We start from the raw sequence: 16,544 nt of genomic DNA on the forward strand, positions 1-16,544 counted from the left end.
GGCCTGCATGACCTCCTATACTAGGACGCGTAGATCGATTCTTTAGGAGACACGTGTACGGCTAAGGTGACGTTGGAATAAATATACTGGCCTACACGACTATCCATGCGCCAGCTCACCAACCCAGCTTTTGCTCTTTCTCCCTAATCCGTATGTTCAAAACAACCGTAATGTAATGGTTATCGTATAATCATCGTAGATGTATACCAGCCCATGTTAGCATCTAGGGCCAAAAAATAAAAAAATTAACTGCCTGCATCACTTTTGACTATTAAATAATTTTTTATCTCAAATTAATCACTCTAACGAAATAATCTCTTGATCTACGAAATAAGCAAAACTCGAGTAATATAAGTGTTAAAACGTACGAGTAAATTTGCCCACTGTTTTTTCACTTGAATTCGCTTATTTCTTCTTTCAAAGATCATCCCAAATTATGAAAAGTTTTCTTTGAATTTTGCTCTTAATCTACGAAATAACTAGAACATGTGCAATACAAGTGCCAAAATGTAAGGATAAATTCGTTGACTACCTTTTCCATAAGATGATCCCAAACTTTCTTTATGCGAACCTTCTTATTTCATTTCTCAATAATCATCCCAAATGTTAAAACATTTTTGCCAACAAAAAATTAGGACTCAATTTGGAGCCCTAATTAGCGTAGGTAGAGAATTGAGTAAAGATTATGAACTTCTATTAATTATAGTTTAACTTAAGTTTTTTCCCCTTTTTTCCATCTCATGCTTTTCTACTTTCTTTTCACCCACAACTATCAGGTCCAAGAGGGGTATAAGAGTCCTCTACTATCCATTGGGGCACCCCTAGTAGTTAGTTTTACTCGAGTTAAGATATCTTAACTATAACCATGAGTTTTTTTTTTAACTCATGAAGCTAAAGTTAGAAAACTAACAAAAAAAATCAACATTTTGTTTAGAAAAATGTTATTTATACTATCATTTTTGTTAATCACATTCTCACTAGCATTTTTATTATATAATTTTCATATATTAAACTATGTAATAAAATAAATGATATGAGTGCGATTAAAAAATATGGAGTGCAAATAATATTTGCTTTTATTTATAGAATATATTTTTTTATACACTGTTAGTATATACTTTTTTTATACTAACAAGTTTCGATCATGCCATTTAATATGAATTTAAATTTAAAAATTAAATAATATACATGTGTCATATATCTATAACTACTACGGTAAAAAATCACTATACATGCATAAAAAATTAATCCTTGTTTATAATGCATTTAATTAACAGTCGATGACTAACATCAAACAAAATCGAATCAGATTGGGTAACTTTTTTTTTTTATAAATAATGCTCACATCTAATTATACGTATCCGTATACGAGAACAGGTCATTTACGAATTTACACGTGTAGAGTGACGTGGAACGCTGCCTTGGCGCCCCATTCTCCCTGCCTCTCTCTTTCCTCCTTCCTTTGTGATTTTCTCTCCCTTTTATTAACTTTCTCTCTCTGCAGACTCATACTCCTAATTTTGCTTTCATTCCCTTGGCCATGTCATGTCTGCTTTCTTTTGAGAGTGAGAAAATGCGGGAGTTTTAAAGCTAGCGTCAAAATTTCGACGTTGATAAATATATTTTTAAAATTATTCGTCTTCTTCCGACGAGTTGTTTACCGTTTCCTCAGTTTAAGGTGCGTGCAAATTATGAAGTTTTTTTTTCCCCCTTGTTTGGCTTTTACATTTATGGAGAGTTTTTTGTTCTTCCGGAAGCATGATTGCTAGATTTTCATTTGCCTCTTGATCTTTCCGAATTGTCCAATTTTATGTGCTTTGGATAATAAATTTCATATGTTCCTTCATGTAATCTACGTAAGTTTGAATTCTTTAAAGTTTTTTGTCTGTTTTTCTGTAATGCGATTTATTCTGGTTTTAGTTTAATGGTTGCTAATTTGTGGAGAGTGGTAGAAGAAGTGGGCGAGAGGAAGACCAGGATTGAGTTGAAACTTGGAAGAGCTCGTTCCTTAATGATTCAAAAAAGAAAAAAAAAGAAAAGAAAGAGGGCCGGAAGTTGCTGGACTGTATGAATTTTGAAAATTTCGTAGAAAGTTATAAGTTACAGTGAAGTGAAACTTAGATAATTGCAGTTTATTTTTCTTTTCCCTGTTGAAGAAATGAAAAGTTAGAAATGTTTATGGGGTTAATTTTGTAATTATATAGTGGGTTGTACTGGATCAACTACTCAACTTGATCGTTTTGTTTTTTGGCTGGGAGCCGGTAGTTAGTAAATGTCCAACGATCACCCTGGCCTTCTCTTTCCTGAGCTTCACCTTGGTTTCTAGTAGGTGGGTTGTTTTGGCGTAATTATTTACTATATTATTAGCTTTAGTTGAGCTGTCATCTTTGCTTTATGGGTGGGTTGAAGGTAATGGGTTTCTGTTTAAACATATTTAGATATAAACCCTTTAACTTTTGGATTTTTTCCTCCTTGATTTGATTTTTTTCTTTTTTTTGTTTTCAGCTTTGGAAATGTTTGTTCACATATTCCAACCACTAGGGGAAATTGGGGTTGAAAAAGGGTTTTTGGGGGAGGGGGTGTTGGGCTGGTTTTGGGGGATTATACTGGTGTGTGCTGAACTTTTCATGCGCATGACCTAGAAAGGCTTCATTGACAAGAGGATGATGACATAATTGACGAATTGATAAAAAGTTTGGATTAATCTTTCCTACACTGTATATGATTCTAATTTTTCTAGGCATTAGGAGGTTTAGATAAATGACACACAATCTTCATTCAAGCTTAAAATTCTCCTCTTGCACATTAGGCAGACATTCAAGGTTGCTCATGTAAAATAGTCTACAAAGATTAATCTCAAAAATTGTTTGATGGTGCTAGTTTGCTTGTTGTTATTGACTGTAGGGTCCTTGATAAAGCCAAACCAATGCAACCTAACTGCAGGAGAAGAGTTGTTCAGAATTTGCTAATGCTACTGGATTTACTGTTAGGCTAGGAAAAGAATAGGGAACAAATGAATCGAAATAACTTGTTGCCCACTGGCCAATTTTAGAAATCTGGTTTCATTCTTCTATCTTTACAGATGGAATCTTTCGAGTTACAAGTTATAAAACCCCATGAGTTATAATTTCCAACAAATCTCCTATTGGACTCAAGTGTCTCATGACTCATTCATGGCAAATTATTGGAATTTTACTAAAATTGGGTCCTAGTCCCACAATATTGATCCTTGTGGAGTGTTAGTATAAAAGTCGGGAAGCTAATAAGGAATCCTGATATGACATTTTAAGAAAGGATGGGCAGAAATCCAAGTATTGTCGGTGTTGATGGCTAGTGTTTAGCTGATTTCTTAGTCAGGTAACCTGAAGGACTTCATCTGTTGGTTTGAGTGGGATATTGATTAGCATCTTAAAGTAGGATTGATGATGATTAGGTTAATTCTTGTAAGTTTCTAATGGTAGCATACTTGGGTTTGTTGTGGGGACTGTAATTTTTTTGCATTGCCTCGTGGTGAATTCTGTTCTTGGGAAATCAAACTTTTAATACTTGTTCCAGAAGATTATTTCTTGAATTTTCTTCCTACTTTATCTTTGTTTACCACATGGCATGTCAGCTTTGCTTTGTTACTGCAGGTTTTTACTTTGCCAGTCAAAGCCTGGTGTTATGCAGCTAATTCTCTAAGGTGCTGAGTACGTGATTTTGGAACAAACTTCTAGCTTTTTTGTTTGAGTTGTTAAGGAGTTTTGGTGTTTAGCCATGGGAAATAGTGATGAGGCGAAGTCATCCAAACCTGAGAAATCTTCTTCACCAGCACCAGTATGTCTGTTTAATATGATATATTTTTACATTGTGATTTCGAAGTATCTTGCTGGAATAGCTGAGGGTGATATTCAGGGAACAAAAAGATGAATCATTATTTGCTGGTCTTGCCATGACAAGAAACTTTGTTTAATTTGTGCAAGTGTTCACTGGAAGTTAATTTTGATTTCTGTGTTTCAATTTGACAGGACCAGGCAAATGTTCATGTATATCCTGATTGGGCTGCAATGCAGGTTCTTTTTTGGTTATTAATTTTTTTTGGGCATTTACTTTCTATATCTGTCTCTGTAAATAAGTTAACAAAGGTTTGTTGAACTTGTTTTGTTCAAAAAGTTGCTTGTGGTGATTCTGGCTTCTGTTTTCGTTAGGCATACTATGGTCCTCGAGTTGCTGTACCACCATATTTTAATTCAGCTGTTGCATCTGGTCACCCCCCTCATCCTTACATGTGGGGTCCAGCACAGGTATTGTAATTATCCTTTTTGCTTCCGATCATGAATTCCTCTTGAAGTCAGTTTGTCCTCACATAATCTCTGTTTTGGATTAGAATATCACCTTGTATGAATTTTTACTGGATACAAGATCCTTAGACTTCACACTTACGAATACCTATTGATGCAAGCCATCTACTGTTCCAGCCTATGATGTCACCTTATGGGACACCATATGCCGCAATCTACCCTCATGCAGGAGTTTATGCTCATCCTGGAGTTCCTTTAGTAAGTCCTCATTCCTTGTATTATTCATTTAGACTTATGGCTGTGACTGTGTAGATGCGGAATATGCTGCAGTTAGGTCTGACTTACTGTTTCTGAAAGATTATAGTGCCCTTAATCACCTAGGTCTTCTCTTTGGCACTCATTTGGCCTTAGTAGTCATGAGTTGTGTTTAGAATAATATTATACTTCCTTTGTTACTACTGGCCTGCAATGTCACTCCCATGTTCAGAAAATCTCTTAATGAACTGAAATTAGTTAGATGATAGGTGTCGTTTTATGACAAGTTCATCATTTTTGGCTTTGCATTTTATTTATAGGGTTCACATGCTAATGGTCTTGGGGTTCTGCCATCTCCTACTGTGACTGAAGCAACGGTAATCTAGTTAATTGATCATTATTAATTTTGCAATTTAAGCACCTTAGCCGTTAAGCAAGCTGGATTCGATTTGTTTGTGATGATTTAGGCTGCTGTTCCTTTGAGCTTGGATGCACCTGTCAAGTCATCAGCAAATACAGACAAAGGTTTTACGAATAAGCTGAAAGGGTTTGATGGGCTTGCAATGTCAATAGGTAATGGCAGCAGTGACCGGGCTGGAGCAGGATCAGACCATGGGATTTCACAAAGGTTTGTTGACTAACACATCATGATAGTGTGCTAAATTCATCAAACTAGCACTAATGTGAGATTAAGGTGGTATATTTAGCTTCTGATTCTTCCTTTGAATGCTGTAAACTTGTGTCCTGACACAGTGAGGATACTGAAGGGTCAAGTGATGGTAGTAATGGGAACACAACAAAGGTGAGGACTTCCAACAGAATTGTAGTTGGTAATGTATAACTTGGTCATATTATTCTCATTCTGAGGAATAATATATACCGTGCTTTTTCTTATTGTGCTGTAGGTGGGTCAAAATAATAAGAAAAGAAGCCGCGAAGGAACTCCTAGCGACGGTAACCTTTGTCATTTACCTTTCACTGTTTGACCACGTATAGCCTGATCCAAAGTTTCTGAATCATTATTTCTCCGTAAAAAGCCACTGCTTTGCTTCGTGATTTTGTATATGTCATGAATTTCAGGCAAAACTCACTTTTTTTTTCCTGTTTCATTGCTTGGTTTTGCATCGTCCGACTTACAGCAGCTGGGGAAGGTAAGAATCTGACCCCAAAGAGTCCGATTTGTACAGGAGAAGTGAATGGGACTTCTGCCAAAGTGATGGGCATGACCGTTGCTACTGCTAATGAAGCTGAAAAGGTCACGGGAAGTGTACTTTCTCCGAATATGACTTCGACTCTTGAACTTAGAAACCCTTCTGGTGGAAATATGAAGACAAGTCCTGTTAGTGAAGCCTGGCTGCAGGTATTGCCTTGTGTTCCATTCTTTATCTTTCCTCTCGTACAGAGCTGTTAAATGGAATGAGCAGCTCGAAAGCTCGATTGAGCTCGACTCGATAAGGCTCGAGCTTGGCTCGTTAATTGTGGTAAACGAGTCGAGCTCGAGCTCGAGATATGCTCGTTTAATTAACAAGCCGAGTAAGCTCGACTCGTTTGTTATCCAACTAGCTCGATTAGGCTCGATAAGGAAGGGGATATATGTCATTTCATAATTCAAAAGTATAAAAATTGAAAATTATAGATTTTTAGTGGGGTTAATTTGCACGAGCTTGAGCTTGAGCTCGAGCTCGTGCAAGCTCGGCTCGTCTGTGATGAACGAGTCGAGCTCGAGCCACATGTCCCATTTGGCGAGCCAAGTCCGAACACATTTCAAAGCTCGTCCGTCTAGTCGAGCAAGCTCGAGCCTGGCTCAAGTTAAGCTCGAGTCGAGCTCGGCAGCCAAATACTCGGTTCGACTCGGATCGTTTAACAGCTCTACTCTCGTATGTATGAACTGAATGTTAAAAGTGTATCAACACAGCATCTATGCTTTTGAGATGTTAGTTATTCACAACTAAATGTTTGTCTGCATTTGTCTTATGATGCTTCACCTTTTTGGTAAAAAACCTGTAGTGACCCAGTCATTGGTTGCCTTTTTGTGCTTTCATTTGGTTGGGACTCGTCATCACCTTTATTGCTTGCATGTTGTGTTTTCCGTGTTCAGAATGAGCGAGAGCTGAAGAGGGAAAGGAGGAAACAGTCAAATCGAGAATCTGCTAGGAGATCAAGATTGAGGAAACAGGTAAGCATGAGTACGCTGTTCTTGGTTTGAATGACCTTATAGAAGTACTTCCGTGTTAATATCTATCGCTTGCCATTTATCTGATTCATTTTGCCTGGCGTTTTCATATTCAGGCTGAGACTGAAGAACTAGCTAAAAAAGTTCAATCACTGACTGCCGAGAACCTAAGTTTGAAGTCTGAAATGCACAAATTAACTGAAAGCTCTGAACGGCTGAAGCTTGAAAATGCTACTATGATGGTATGACCTCCTTCCCTGTAATTTGATGTCTTATTTATTATTGGTGATTTCTTGACGCATTGTCTTGCTGAAGCAAAACATTGAATTAAATTTGTCAGGAGAAACTGAAAAGCACACAACTGGGGCAGACTGGAAATTTGAGTTTAAGCAAGTTTGATGAAATGCGACTACAGCCAGTTGGCACGGCAAATCTACTCGCCAGGGTAAACAACTCTGGTTCTGTTGACAGAAATGACGAGGAGGGTGAGGTGTTCGAGAATACAAAATCCGGGGCAAAGCTTCGCCAGCTGCTTGATGCAAACCCCCGCACAGATGCCGTGGCAGCTGGCTGAGTAGACTGTGTTCGTGGCTGTTGCCTGGATTTTATAACAAAGTAGATGGTGTGATTTTGGCATAATTACAAGTCCAAGATTACGACTGACATTAGAAAGAAGAAAAATAGTTGCACAGGATATTAAGAAATATTCTAGTCTAAATTTTTAATCGAGCTATGGACAGCATTGAGATGTATTTTTGAATTCAGAATGCTGGGATGGCCGCCGTGACTGGTACTGGTAGTTGATTGTAAATTGAAGAATCTCAGAAAAAGCTTGGTTGGGCATGTAATATTAGATTTAGCTTTAACTTAATTCTGTAGCTTAAGCATTATTAAAAAAAAAAGAAGTTAATTATGTGCTCCCGGATATCGATTAATGGATGTGTCTCCCTGCTAACGTGATAATTCTGTCTGCGGCGCAACCGTGCAAATTGCAGCAGGGTAAACGACTTGAATGGGCAAAGAGGAAGCGTCTCGCGAGGTTGAATGAGAGGAACTAGCTGCCAGAGTTTGGCTGCCGTTACAACTTTCTTTGGATTGCAATTTTTCTTCAAAAAATTATTATGGTGGAATCCAAGTTGCATCATTTCGCCGGCAGCTGTCCGGTGAATCTCTAGACCTGGTCATTGCTGGATGTAATCTCGGTCCCATATTTGCAAGATGATCTGCAATTAGAGGTGGCAAAATGGGCGGGATGGGCGGGATTTGCTTGGGTTTGTGATGGAATCGAGTCATATGGGTATGGGCCCAATCTTACCCATATGTGTTTTGGAACTAAGTTGGGCGGGATCACTTTGGGATGGGTTTAGATTGATCCCGCCCAATACCCAAATCTATTTTCTACATATTTTTTTTCCTTTAATTCATTTTTATTTTTTATATAATTTTAATATTTTTGATTTATTAAATTTTTTTCAATTTTATTAAATAAACATGCAAGTGCTTTATACTCAGGATTCCCATCAAAAATTGGATTAACAAATAAAGGAAAAAATAGATATACAGTCATATTCCAACATATATCAAGATGGCCAAGGTACTTAAGATATTGAATATTTATTCTCATCATTGTCCAAAGATGACAGGTCTAAATTGACTGAAATGTTTAAAATTCTTGTGGATAATGACTAGGAAAACTACTAGATTATATTCTCTAGTATGACTATAAAAATTGTTAAAGATAATTTTTGAATCTAAGACTCCGTTTGGATTGGCTATTTTTTCAAAAAATAAGTTTTTCAAATACAATGTTACAGTAACATACAATAACTCAAAAAACATCCCATCCATATTAGTATATCAAATATTTCAAAAAAATTTTATAGTAAAAATTTTTCATATACACTGTTATAATAAAATATTTCAAAAATATCCCCCAAAAATAGCTAAACCAAACAGAGCCCTTGTTATTTGAGCCCAATGGGTACCCAAGTATTTCCCACCCTTTCCCATTCATTAATGGGTATAGTTGGGATGTGTCCCAACTTAAACCCAATACCAAATTATAATACCCATCCCGCCCAAAGTTCCTTTGGGCATGGGTAGCCCATTGGGACTTGGGACAAATTGCCAGCTCTATCTGCAATGTTGGTCCCTTTGCCTCTAGAGAGAATTGCTGTTCTTCTGTATCTGCTTTCCTCCCCAAGCCAAGAGTGTTAAATTTATGCAATCCTTTCTTCATCAAATGGTAATATAACAAACTGTGCCCATCTCCACAAATTATGAGTTGGGCGGTTAGTCATCGTGAGATTCTCAGTAATTGATACAGGAATTGGTTATTTTGGGACAACAGTGGGGCGAAGCCCAGTCCTAAGATGTCATGTAGATGTCAAGACTGACGGCCCATCAAGAATATATTATCATTTGCTTTCATTATTGGTGTAATGAAAAAACTGGATTGGATCAAGATGAGAGGCCCAAAAATCATCAACTACGACCGCGCGTTCTACAAGTCTATCGTACAATGGAAAAAATTTTGGTTTTCCCCTTAAGAATCGACTGTTAGAACTCTGAACTGGGATTTAGGCACCACTAATTGCCTTCTGTAATTTCCATGGAGTATATATAGTCGATAGAAATTGATGATAAAAAAAAAAAGCACTTCCTTTTTTTTTTTCAGAGGGAAGGGGGGGGGGTGGTGTGCTTGGACAGAGATAATTTCAATAACCAAAAGGGAAAAGTTTGATAAGAATATGGTTGATCAATATAAAAGAATTGTTTTTTTTTTTGGTTGGTAAAATAAAAGTTTGGTCGGGTTTAATTTCGATCACCGCCATGAGTTGAAACATACCCCTGGAACCATAGATTGTGTACTAGAATTCCTACAAATCGCTTACAACCACAGTTCTTATATCAACAACGCGATTTATATAAAAATTTTATAAGAAAAAAATCTGTCTTTACCAACTGAACCGACTTATGTTAGCACAAAAGAAATATATGCGGCTAGGTAGCCAATCTTCTTTGCAAGGGAGAGAAACGATTAGGAAGCTTTACTTTAGTCGCCCTCAGTAACAAGTTTTGATTTTTATTAGAAAGAGGCCTTGAGCAACAACTTTTAAGTTATACTAACAAAGCACAATTAGGATGAAAGCTTGTACTGATCGATGCTCCACAAAGCAGTGACACAAAATTCGATTTAGAGAAAATCTTGTGGAGGATTATCTCAGTAAACTGACGCAACTTTCAGGAATAAATATTTCGCATGTTCAACATGAATGGTCACAGTTTTGCAAATATTACAATAAATACAATGACAGGATTACAGGCAGAATTTCACTGTTTTTTTTTTTTTTTTTCTAACCTTGTAAGTAGGGACATTAGTCTGGTAATTAGTATGAAGTTTTGACTTCACGCGCGAGCGAGCCCACAAGTACTACGATGACAAAACTGCCTGTCCGGGGTTAGTGAGGTCTTTTTAGGTCTTAGTAGCAGCTGCCCTGCTTAAGGTAATTATCACACATCGAGTGTTGGGGGGGGGGTTTGGGTTAGTTTATAAGTCTGTTGAGGAACCTCAAGAGTTGCCGGCTTTTGTGATTTTCTCGGGGTTTAGGTTTGTAAAATGATCAAAAGTCATCCTGGCTTTGGTAAAAAAGAAAGAGGCGGAGTGGTGGGTTTGGAATCGGTCTGAATAATGAATGGTCTTAGGATTCTGGTCAAGTCGGCGAGTCACTAGAAGTTTGTTTATGTTTCATTGTCACGTGATTCCATTCCTATCCACCATTCTTTATTTCTTGGTCGCTTGTCAATTCTCCCACCCATTGCTCGTGTCCCCAACTTTTCTCCACAAACACGATGCATTCTCTCTATTTACCGTCAATTAATACTATGAAACCTCTCTCTCTATATTTTTTAATTCAAGTTTTACGTTTGCTTTTTGTACATATAAAATACATCTAAATTTCTGTGTAAAAATTTTTCACTCTCTGTGAATATAAAAAAGATTAATCCGAATATATATACATGTGTGTGCGCGGATCCAACTTATCTTTTAGTATATCACGTTTTGCTGTTTTTGTTAATTGAACTAACGACATACTTTCTTTTATATCTTGTTTAGTTTGCACTTGAAATTGAGTTTTGGATCCAAAGGCTCCATGTGCACATAAAGTTGAGAATACCCAAAATTTAATTCATCTTAACATATGGCCAAAAGACTAGCTCTCCAATTCTATTGCCCTGGTGTAATTTCAAAAATGGAAGAAGAGTGTCGAAAATAAAAATAAAAATTGAGCTTTGAAAAAAAAAAAAGAAAAAATTTACTATAAGTCCCTAATGAAGATTATTATTATTAGGTCATACATGCATGAATATGAATACGAAGATTCATAGAGCCTTGACTAGCGTTAGAGGAATTTTTTATTTATTTATTGTCATTAATATCCATGCATGCATGGAACAGGTCGACAAGTTGGTTAAATGCTTAGTATCATTCACGCTCCTCTGGGTATTATTAATGGCACACTACCTCACAGTCATAGCTGGATATGTCAGAAACAATTCCAATGAATCATCTCAAAAAATAAAAACCAGCAGTAAATTTAATTTATTTTCCTCCCTTCCGAGAAGACGACCTCAAACAAATTTTGTTTTGGCAATCAAAATTCTTCTTAGCTTTTTGTCTTGTCAAAAAAAAAAAAAACCTTTTTATTTTTTACTGAACAACGCCCTATTGATTTTTTGCTCTCCTGCCCACCATCTTACAATTCTTAATTTCTTACAACTAATTTCGTTTTTTTTTTCTAAAAAGAGGGAGCATATTTTTGTTTTTAAGGAACCAAAAAAATGCAGACAGCACACCTATGTCGTAATCAGAAAAAGGATTAAGGATTGCAATCTTTTATTTAAAAATTTTTACTTTTTTTTTTATCAACACAATTTTCAATTAATTTTCTTTTTATCTCACATATATCGATAATTTATTACAGTATATTTCTGTATAAAAAATTTCAAAAAAAAAAAATCAAGAATAATACATTAAGCTATATTTTTCTATAAATTTTTCCAAAAAAATAAATAAATAATCCAAACGGGTACGAAGTTCGAAGTGCCGCATGAATCTGCTGATAAAACTGCCATTTTCCAAATCTTGACCGTTGGTGCGACAAGGTTGTTCATGAACGAACGTATCTCCTCGTTCTTCCCCATCATCTCTCTCTCTCTCTTTCTGACGAGCCAGGATAAATTACACCTAGTCCCATCTACCTAAAGGCTTCTGGTTCTGGACTCTGGAGTAGTAAATTACTACTAGAAAGAACCATAATACGTTCGGATTCCATCCCGTACAATAACCAATAATGTACATTATTTTTTTGAATTAAAAGAACCATGCCGTATTTAATTGATTCCTGAGCATACACCATCACACGTTCATGTTTCCTGCCTGCTACAAGCCCCATCCCCAGGCAGAGGTGGTGGGTTCAATTCTCTGTTTTATTTGTCTGCATTTCTATTCCTAATAGCTACAGTTAGTTATATCTAATTAAAAATGCATAATGCACTTTCATCTCCCGACACCTTTACGGCAGCCATGGATCGTCTAAAGTCAAGTTTTTTCCTCTTCTTAAATTATTATTATCTTGCTTCTTGTATTTAACTGAATCTCATTATTGCTTCCCTTTCTGGGCTTGTTTGAACTATACATTTTCTCCTCTTACGGTCACCCTTGAGCTGGTAGTATTTCTCTCCAAAAGTTAGATCAAGTTACAGTACTATTTTCTCTAGCCGCGTATAATTTACCGCAATATACGGAGTGCTAGTTCTTGAATTAGTATTATTGCTTGGGGTTGGTTGAGTCCCTTAATCTTGTGTCGGAGATTCGTTTTCTGAAAAGGGCTTAGAGCTTTTTTTGAGCATTTGACTAATGCTTTAGAGTGTAGTCAAAGGCTTCTTTTACTACTACTACTACTGCTACTAATAGTATTTGTTGTCTTTTTCTTGCTTATAATTGTCACAGTTCTCTCGGGGGATGATGCGTTGGAGTGAATCTGGGGAAAAAAATGTTGAAGCATTGCTAGGTGGTTGCCACATGTGACATTCTCTGGGATCCTCTTTTGGTGGGTTCAGAGATTGGGATTTACTCTTCACTCATTAACGTCCTGGGGGGTGTCTAGCTCTGCGGTAGGCTTTTGGATCTGAGGGGTGTCTTTGGCAGAGCTATATACTATGAGTTCTGGCCCTTTTGAATTATTTCGCAAGGAAGAAGGTGAATGTAGTTGAAGTTGTCGGCTGGTGCTAGTGACCTGTTGTCTTTGTTATCTGGTTTGCAAAGTTTTCGCGCTTTAGTGGAGTTCAATTTTGGAAAACTGGGACATATCAAAGAGCGTGGGCTGTTTTTTTGAGCATAGGCAAGAAAGAGGTTTTAGGCTTTGAAATGGGGCATGCGGCAGTTTGGGATCCCAGAGCTGCAATTGAGATCACGAAGGATTGGAATGGGGTTGATCAGATAGTGCTTCGGAACCCTCAAGGCGCCTCTGCTCGGGTTAGATCCCTGTGGTTGCTTACTTGCTTTGATTGAGTTTGTTAAACTGGTTAACTCTTCTGATGAATTGCCTATGCAACAGTTCAAACTTTTAGGGAGATGTGAGGAGTCTTGTTAATTTTTGTACTGATAATCCAGGTTAGTTTGCATGGAGGACAGGTTACTTCGTGGCGCAATGACCGAGGTGAAGAACTCTTATTTACTAGCAGTAAGGTGGGTAATCATAGATTTATTCTTCAATCCTATGCATAGTTGAGTTTCTTGCACATTATTACCCAATTTTGCTAGTCCTTCCTTGGAAACATCTTCGATGTGCCATTCGATTTATGGAAGTTAGCTTGAAAGAAGCTCGTGGTACTTACTGCTTCTGATGTAATGTAGGCTATTTTTAAGCCTCCAAAAGCAATGCGTGGAGGAATTCCTATTTGTTTCCCCCAGGTATATTCTGTTTTATGCTAACCATTTGATTGATCACTAGCACTTTGTGTTTCCCCTTTATGTGGTTGTTTTCTTATGGTGGCACAGTTTGGAAATTGTGGATCGCTTGAGCAACATGGCTTCGCAAGGAACAAAGTTTGGACCATTGATGATAACCCTCCACCTTTTCATCCAAATGATACATATGGCAAATCATTCGTTGACTTGCTACTGAAATCATCAGAAGATGATCTCAAGTGCTGGCCTCACAGGTTTGATTTTTTCAACTTGAGAGACTTTTAGTCTTTGTCCTGTATATGGTCTAGTTTAGCTCCAGAAGAAAGTTGGTTCGTGGATTTTAAGCAACTCCTTTTGTTGGGTAGTCCGGTTTCCAACATGTTGCCATGTTTTTATTGAATGGTATTCGCTTACACTTTTTTCCTGGGTATGCTCTCACAATATGTAAACAATGCACTTCGCTCAGCCAAATTTTATGTTTCTTCTGTATCATCACTTTTGTGATAGATTGATATGCTTCTGATGATTTGGATGGGCAGCCAAACTTTGACTTTCTCAGTGTCCAAGATCTTTAAATTTGGCACGATACAGAGAGTTTCAATTTGATGAATTTTTCCCAGCAGTTTTTACTGAATGGTACCTCATCATTGTGGCACACATATAACGGGGAAACTTCTGAAATTAAGTCTTTGGGCATTTGGATTTTATACATAAGCAGCAACTGTCTTTGTAAGCTTTATACTTGGTGTTTTAAAATGATTTTTTATCTGACAGCTAATGTAGTCATGAAACATTATTTTTTAACTGGTTTGTGATGAACAAGTTTGTCATAAAAATGTAGGTGGTTGTTGATTAAGGAATTGCCTTAAATATGTAGAAGTTAATATGTGCATTTACTTACATACTATAAAGTGCTTTTAGGAAACAGACTATGAAGTTATGTGGCATGCATCTAAATCTGCTAGTCTATACACTGTCAGTGCATTAAAGATTTAGCCATATCTTAATGCCAAAATAGTCTATAGGTGTTACTTTTTACAACTAGACTTGCAGTGTTTGATTCTTATGGAATACTCTCGATGGAAACATTTGGACTACGACAATAATTTCTTCTCCTGCAGCCGTGCTCTTATGTCCGTCATAGTTGTTTGTTTTCTAAAGACTAGGAATTGTTATCCTTGCAGAGTAACATTTGATGTTGCTAATGCAAGGTTTTCTTTTATCTACAGTTTTGAGTTTCGTCTTCGGGTATCACTTTCATCTGATGGTAATTTGTCCTTGATATCACGCATTAGAAACGTCAATGGGAAACCATACAGCTTCTCATTTGCGTACCATACATATTTTTCTGTCTCTGACATAAGGTACGCAATTTTATCTCTTTCTTGTGCTAGAATTTATGCTCAATTTTTTAGTTATTTCCTAAATCAAGTAAAATTATTTTTCTATATTAAAATTTTATACATTTTAGAACAAGTCACTTGATAAATCCGATTCTTTCTTGCATTTCCTTATAAAAAGTTTCAAATTGATTCTTTTCCACAGTGAAGTAAGGATAGAAGGATTGGAAACACTGGACTATCTAGACAACCTTTGCCAAAGAGAACGCTTTACAGAGCAAGGAGATGCAATAACTTTTGAATCTGAGGTGAAGTTTCTTGAGCATATTGGTTGGATTTCCTGTATATTTGTCAAAAGAAAAAATGAGGGCAGAACTCTGGCATGACTACTGGATGCTATAATTGTTATAGTTTCAGTATTTCACTTGGTCTAGTGTTTTAGTTTTCTTTCATTTTTGTCCTTAGATACTTGCATAAAAGATAGGCTTAGTTTCCTAGTTAGGCTGGTAGTTTTTTTTGGTTGAGCAAAGAAAGAACTTGGATTAAATGTCAAGTGGCTTAAATCAAATTGTGGGAGCAGGTTTTCGCTATTTTTTGTCGACCCCTCTCTTGTACATGTCAATTTGCATGCCTCTTCAGTTATTATGGAAGAACTGTAATAGATCTGAAAAATGTTGCAAGTAAGGGACTTTTTCAAGTCTCCTGTATGCTTATTAGGTAAATGATCATGCCCTTGTACTGAGCTGAATCCCAGGCACTTGTGTTGCAGGTGGATCGCATCTATCTTAGTTCACCTAACTGCATCGCGATACTTGATCATGAAAGAAAGCGAACATACGTGATAAGAAAGGAGGGGTTACCAGATATGGGTCAGTTTCTTTCCTGAAAATATGCTTTGATTAAACATGGAAAGATGTGAACCTTGTTTACTGCTTCCTCTTTTATGGAGGATTAGAAAAAGTCTTGTTACTTAGAGATGGTTAATGCTGGTATCGGGTCCTTAAAATTTATTTGTCTTTTCTACTTTTCAGTGGTGTGGAATCCATGGGAAAAGAAATCCAAAGCAATGATGGATTTGGGTGATGAGGAGTACAAACAGATGCTTTGCGTTGATGCGGCAGCTGTAGAGAAACCCATCACTCTGAAGCCAGGAGAGGAATGGACAGGACGTCTAGAACTTGCAGTTGTGCCATCAAGCTTTTGCAGCGATGATTAAATTTCTATGGAAGGTGTTTTTGAAGTTTGGAGAGAGAGTAATCAAAGCATTGGCCCATAAGTTTTTTATTGGGCTAAATGTTTTTTTTTTCTTTTTTGGGGTCCTGATTATTGAGCTAGACTGAAATGTTTCTTGGTGTAATGCTGTATATCCCTGTTAGGATCATTAAAACTGCTCCCATGAGCCTAGCATGGCCAATAGTTTTTAAAAATGGCTGCTCTTTACATTATTTGATTTTGGAGAAATCTAGTTAAGAGATATCAGGTTCCTTCTTGATGTCGATGCATTTCTTTTAACTATTGCCTTA

At 36.9% G+C, this 16,544-nt stretch overlaps 2 protein-coding genes across 11 annotated transcripts; both read left to right on the forward strand.

Annotated features, from left to right (window-relative positions):
- Positions 1 to 1,510: 1,510 nt before the first annotated feature.
- LOC113733269 (common plant regulatory factor 1-like) lies at positions 1,511 to 7,579 on the forward strand. Of its 8 annotated transcripts, none has more exons than XM_027259548.2 (13): positions 1,511 to 1,678; positions 3,633 to 3,816; positions 4,008 to 4,052; positions 4,188 to 4,283; positions 4,458 to 4,538; positions 4,856 to 4,912; positions 5,003 to 5,163; positions 5,289 to 5,337; positions 5,441 to 5,489; positions 5,675 to 5,895; positions 6,634 to 6,711; positions 6,825 to 6,950; positions 7,049 to 7,579. In XM_027259548.2, the coding sequence occupies exons 2-13, from the start codon at positions 3,757 to 3,759 to the stop codon at positions 7,280 to 7,282; spliced, it is 1,257 nt and encodes a 418-aa protein (XP_027115349.1). In that variant the 5' UTR covers positions 1,511 to 1,678; positions 3,633 to 3,756; the 3' UTR covers positions 7,283 to 7,579. The 8 variants fall into 8 exon arrangements, with proteins under 8 accessions (XP_027115349.1, XP_027115352.1, XP_071937334.1 ...); XM_027259551.2 differs by having other exon boundaries at positions 5,678 to 5,895; XM_072081233.1 differs by having other exon boundaries at positions 5,723 to 5,895.
- Positions 7,580 to 11,830: 4,251 nt separating this feature from the next.
- LOC113733271 (putative glucose-6-phosphate 1-epimerase) lies at positions 11,831 to 16,510 on the forward strand. 3 transcript variants are annotated; one of them, XM_027259555.2, is made up of 9 exons: positions 11,831 to 12,179; positions 12,722 to 13,246; positions 13,385 to 13,459; positions 13,628 to 13,684; positions 13,772 to 13,935; positions 14,911 to 15,045; positions 15,227 to 15,329; positions 15,791 to 15,890; positions 16,053 to 16,510. In XM_027259555.2, exons 2-9 carry the CDS (start codon positions 13,139 to 13,141, stop codon positions 16,235 to 16,237), a joined length of 927 nt encoding a protein of 308 aa, XP_027115356.1. In that variant the 5' UTR covers positions 11,831 to 12,179; positions 12,722 to 13,138; the 3' UTR covers positions 16,238 to 16,510. The 3 variants fall into 3 exon arrangements, with proteins under 3 accessions (XP_027115356.1, XP_071937336.1, XP_027115354.1); XM_072081235.1 differs by having other exon boundaries at positions 11,856 to 12,176; XM_027259553.2 differs by lacking the exon at positions 11,831 to 12,179 and adding an exon at positions 12,263 to 12,438.
- Positions 16,511 to 16,544: the final 34 nt, after the last annotated feature.

Source organism: Coffea arabica, chromosome 2e (assembly GCF_036785885.1).
Source record: "Coffea arabica cultivar ET-39 chromosome 2e, Coffea Arabica ET-39 HiFi, whole genome shotgun sequence".
In the NCBI taxonomy this organism is placed as follows: domain Eukaryota; kingdom Viridiplantae; phylum Streptophyta; class Magnoliopsida; order Gentianales; family Rubiaceae; genus Coffea; species Coffea arabica.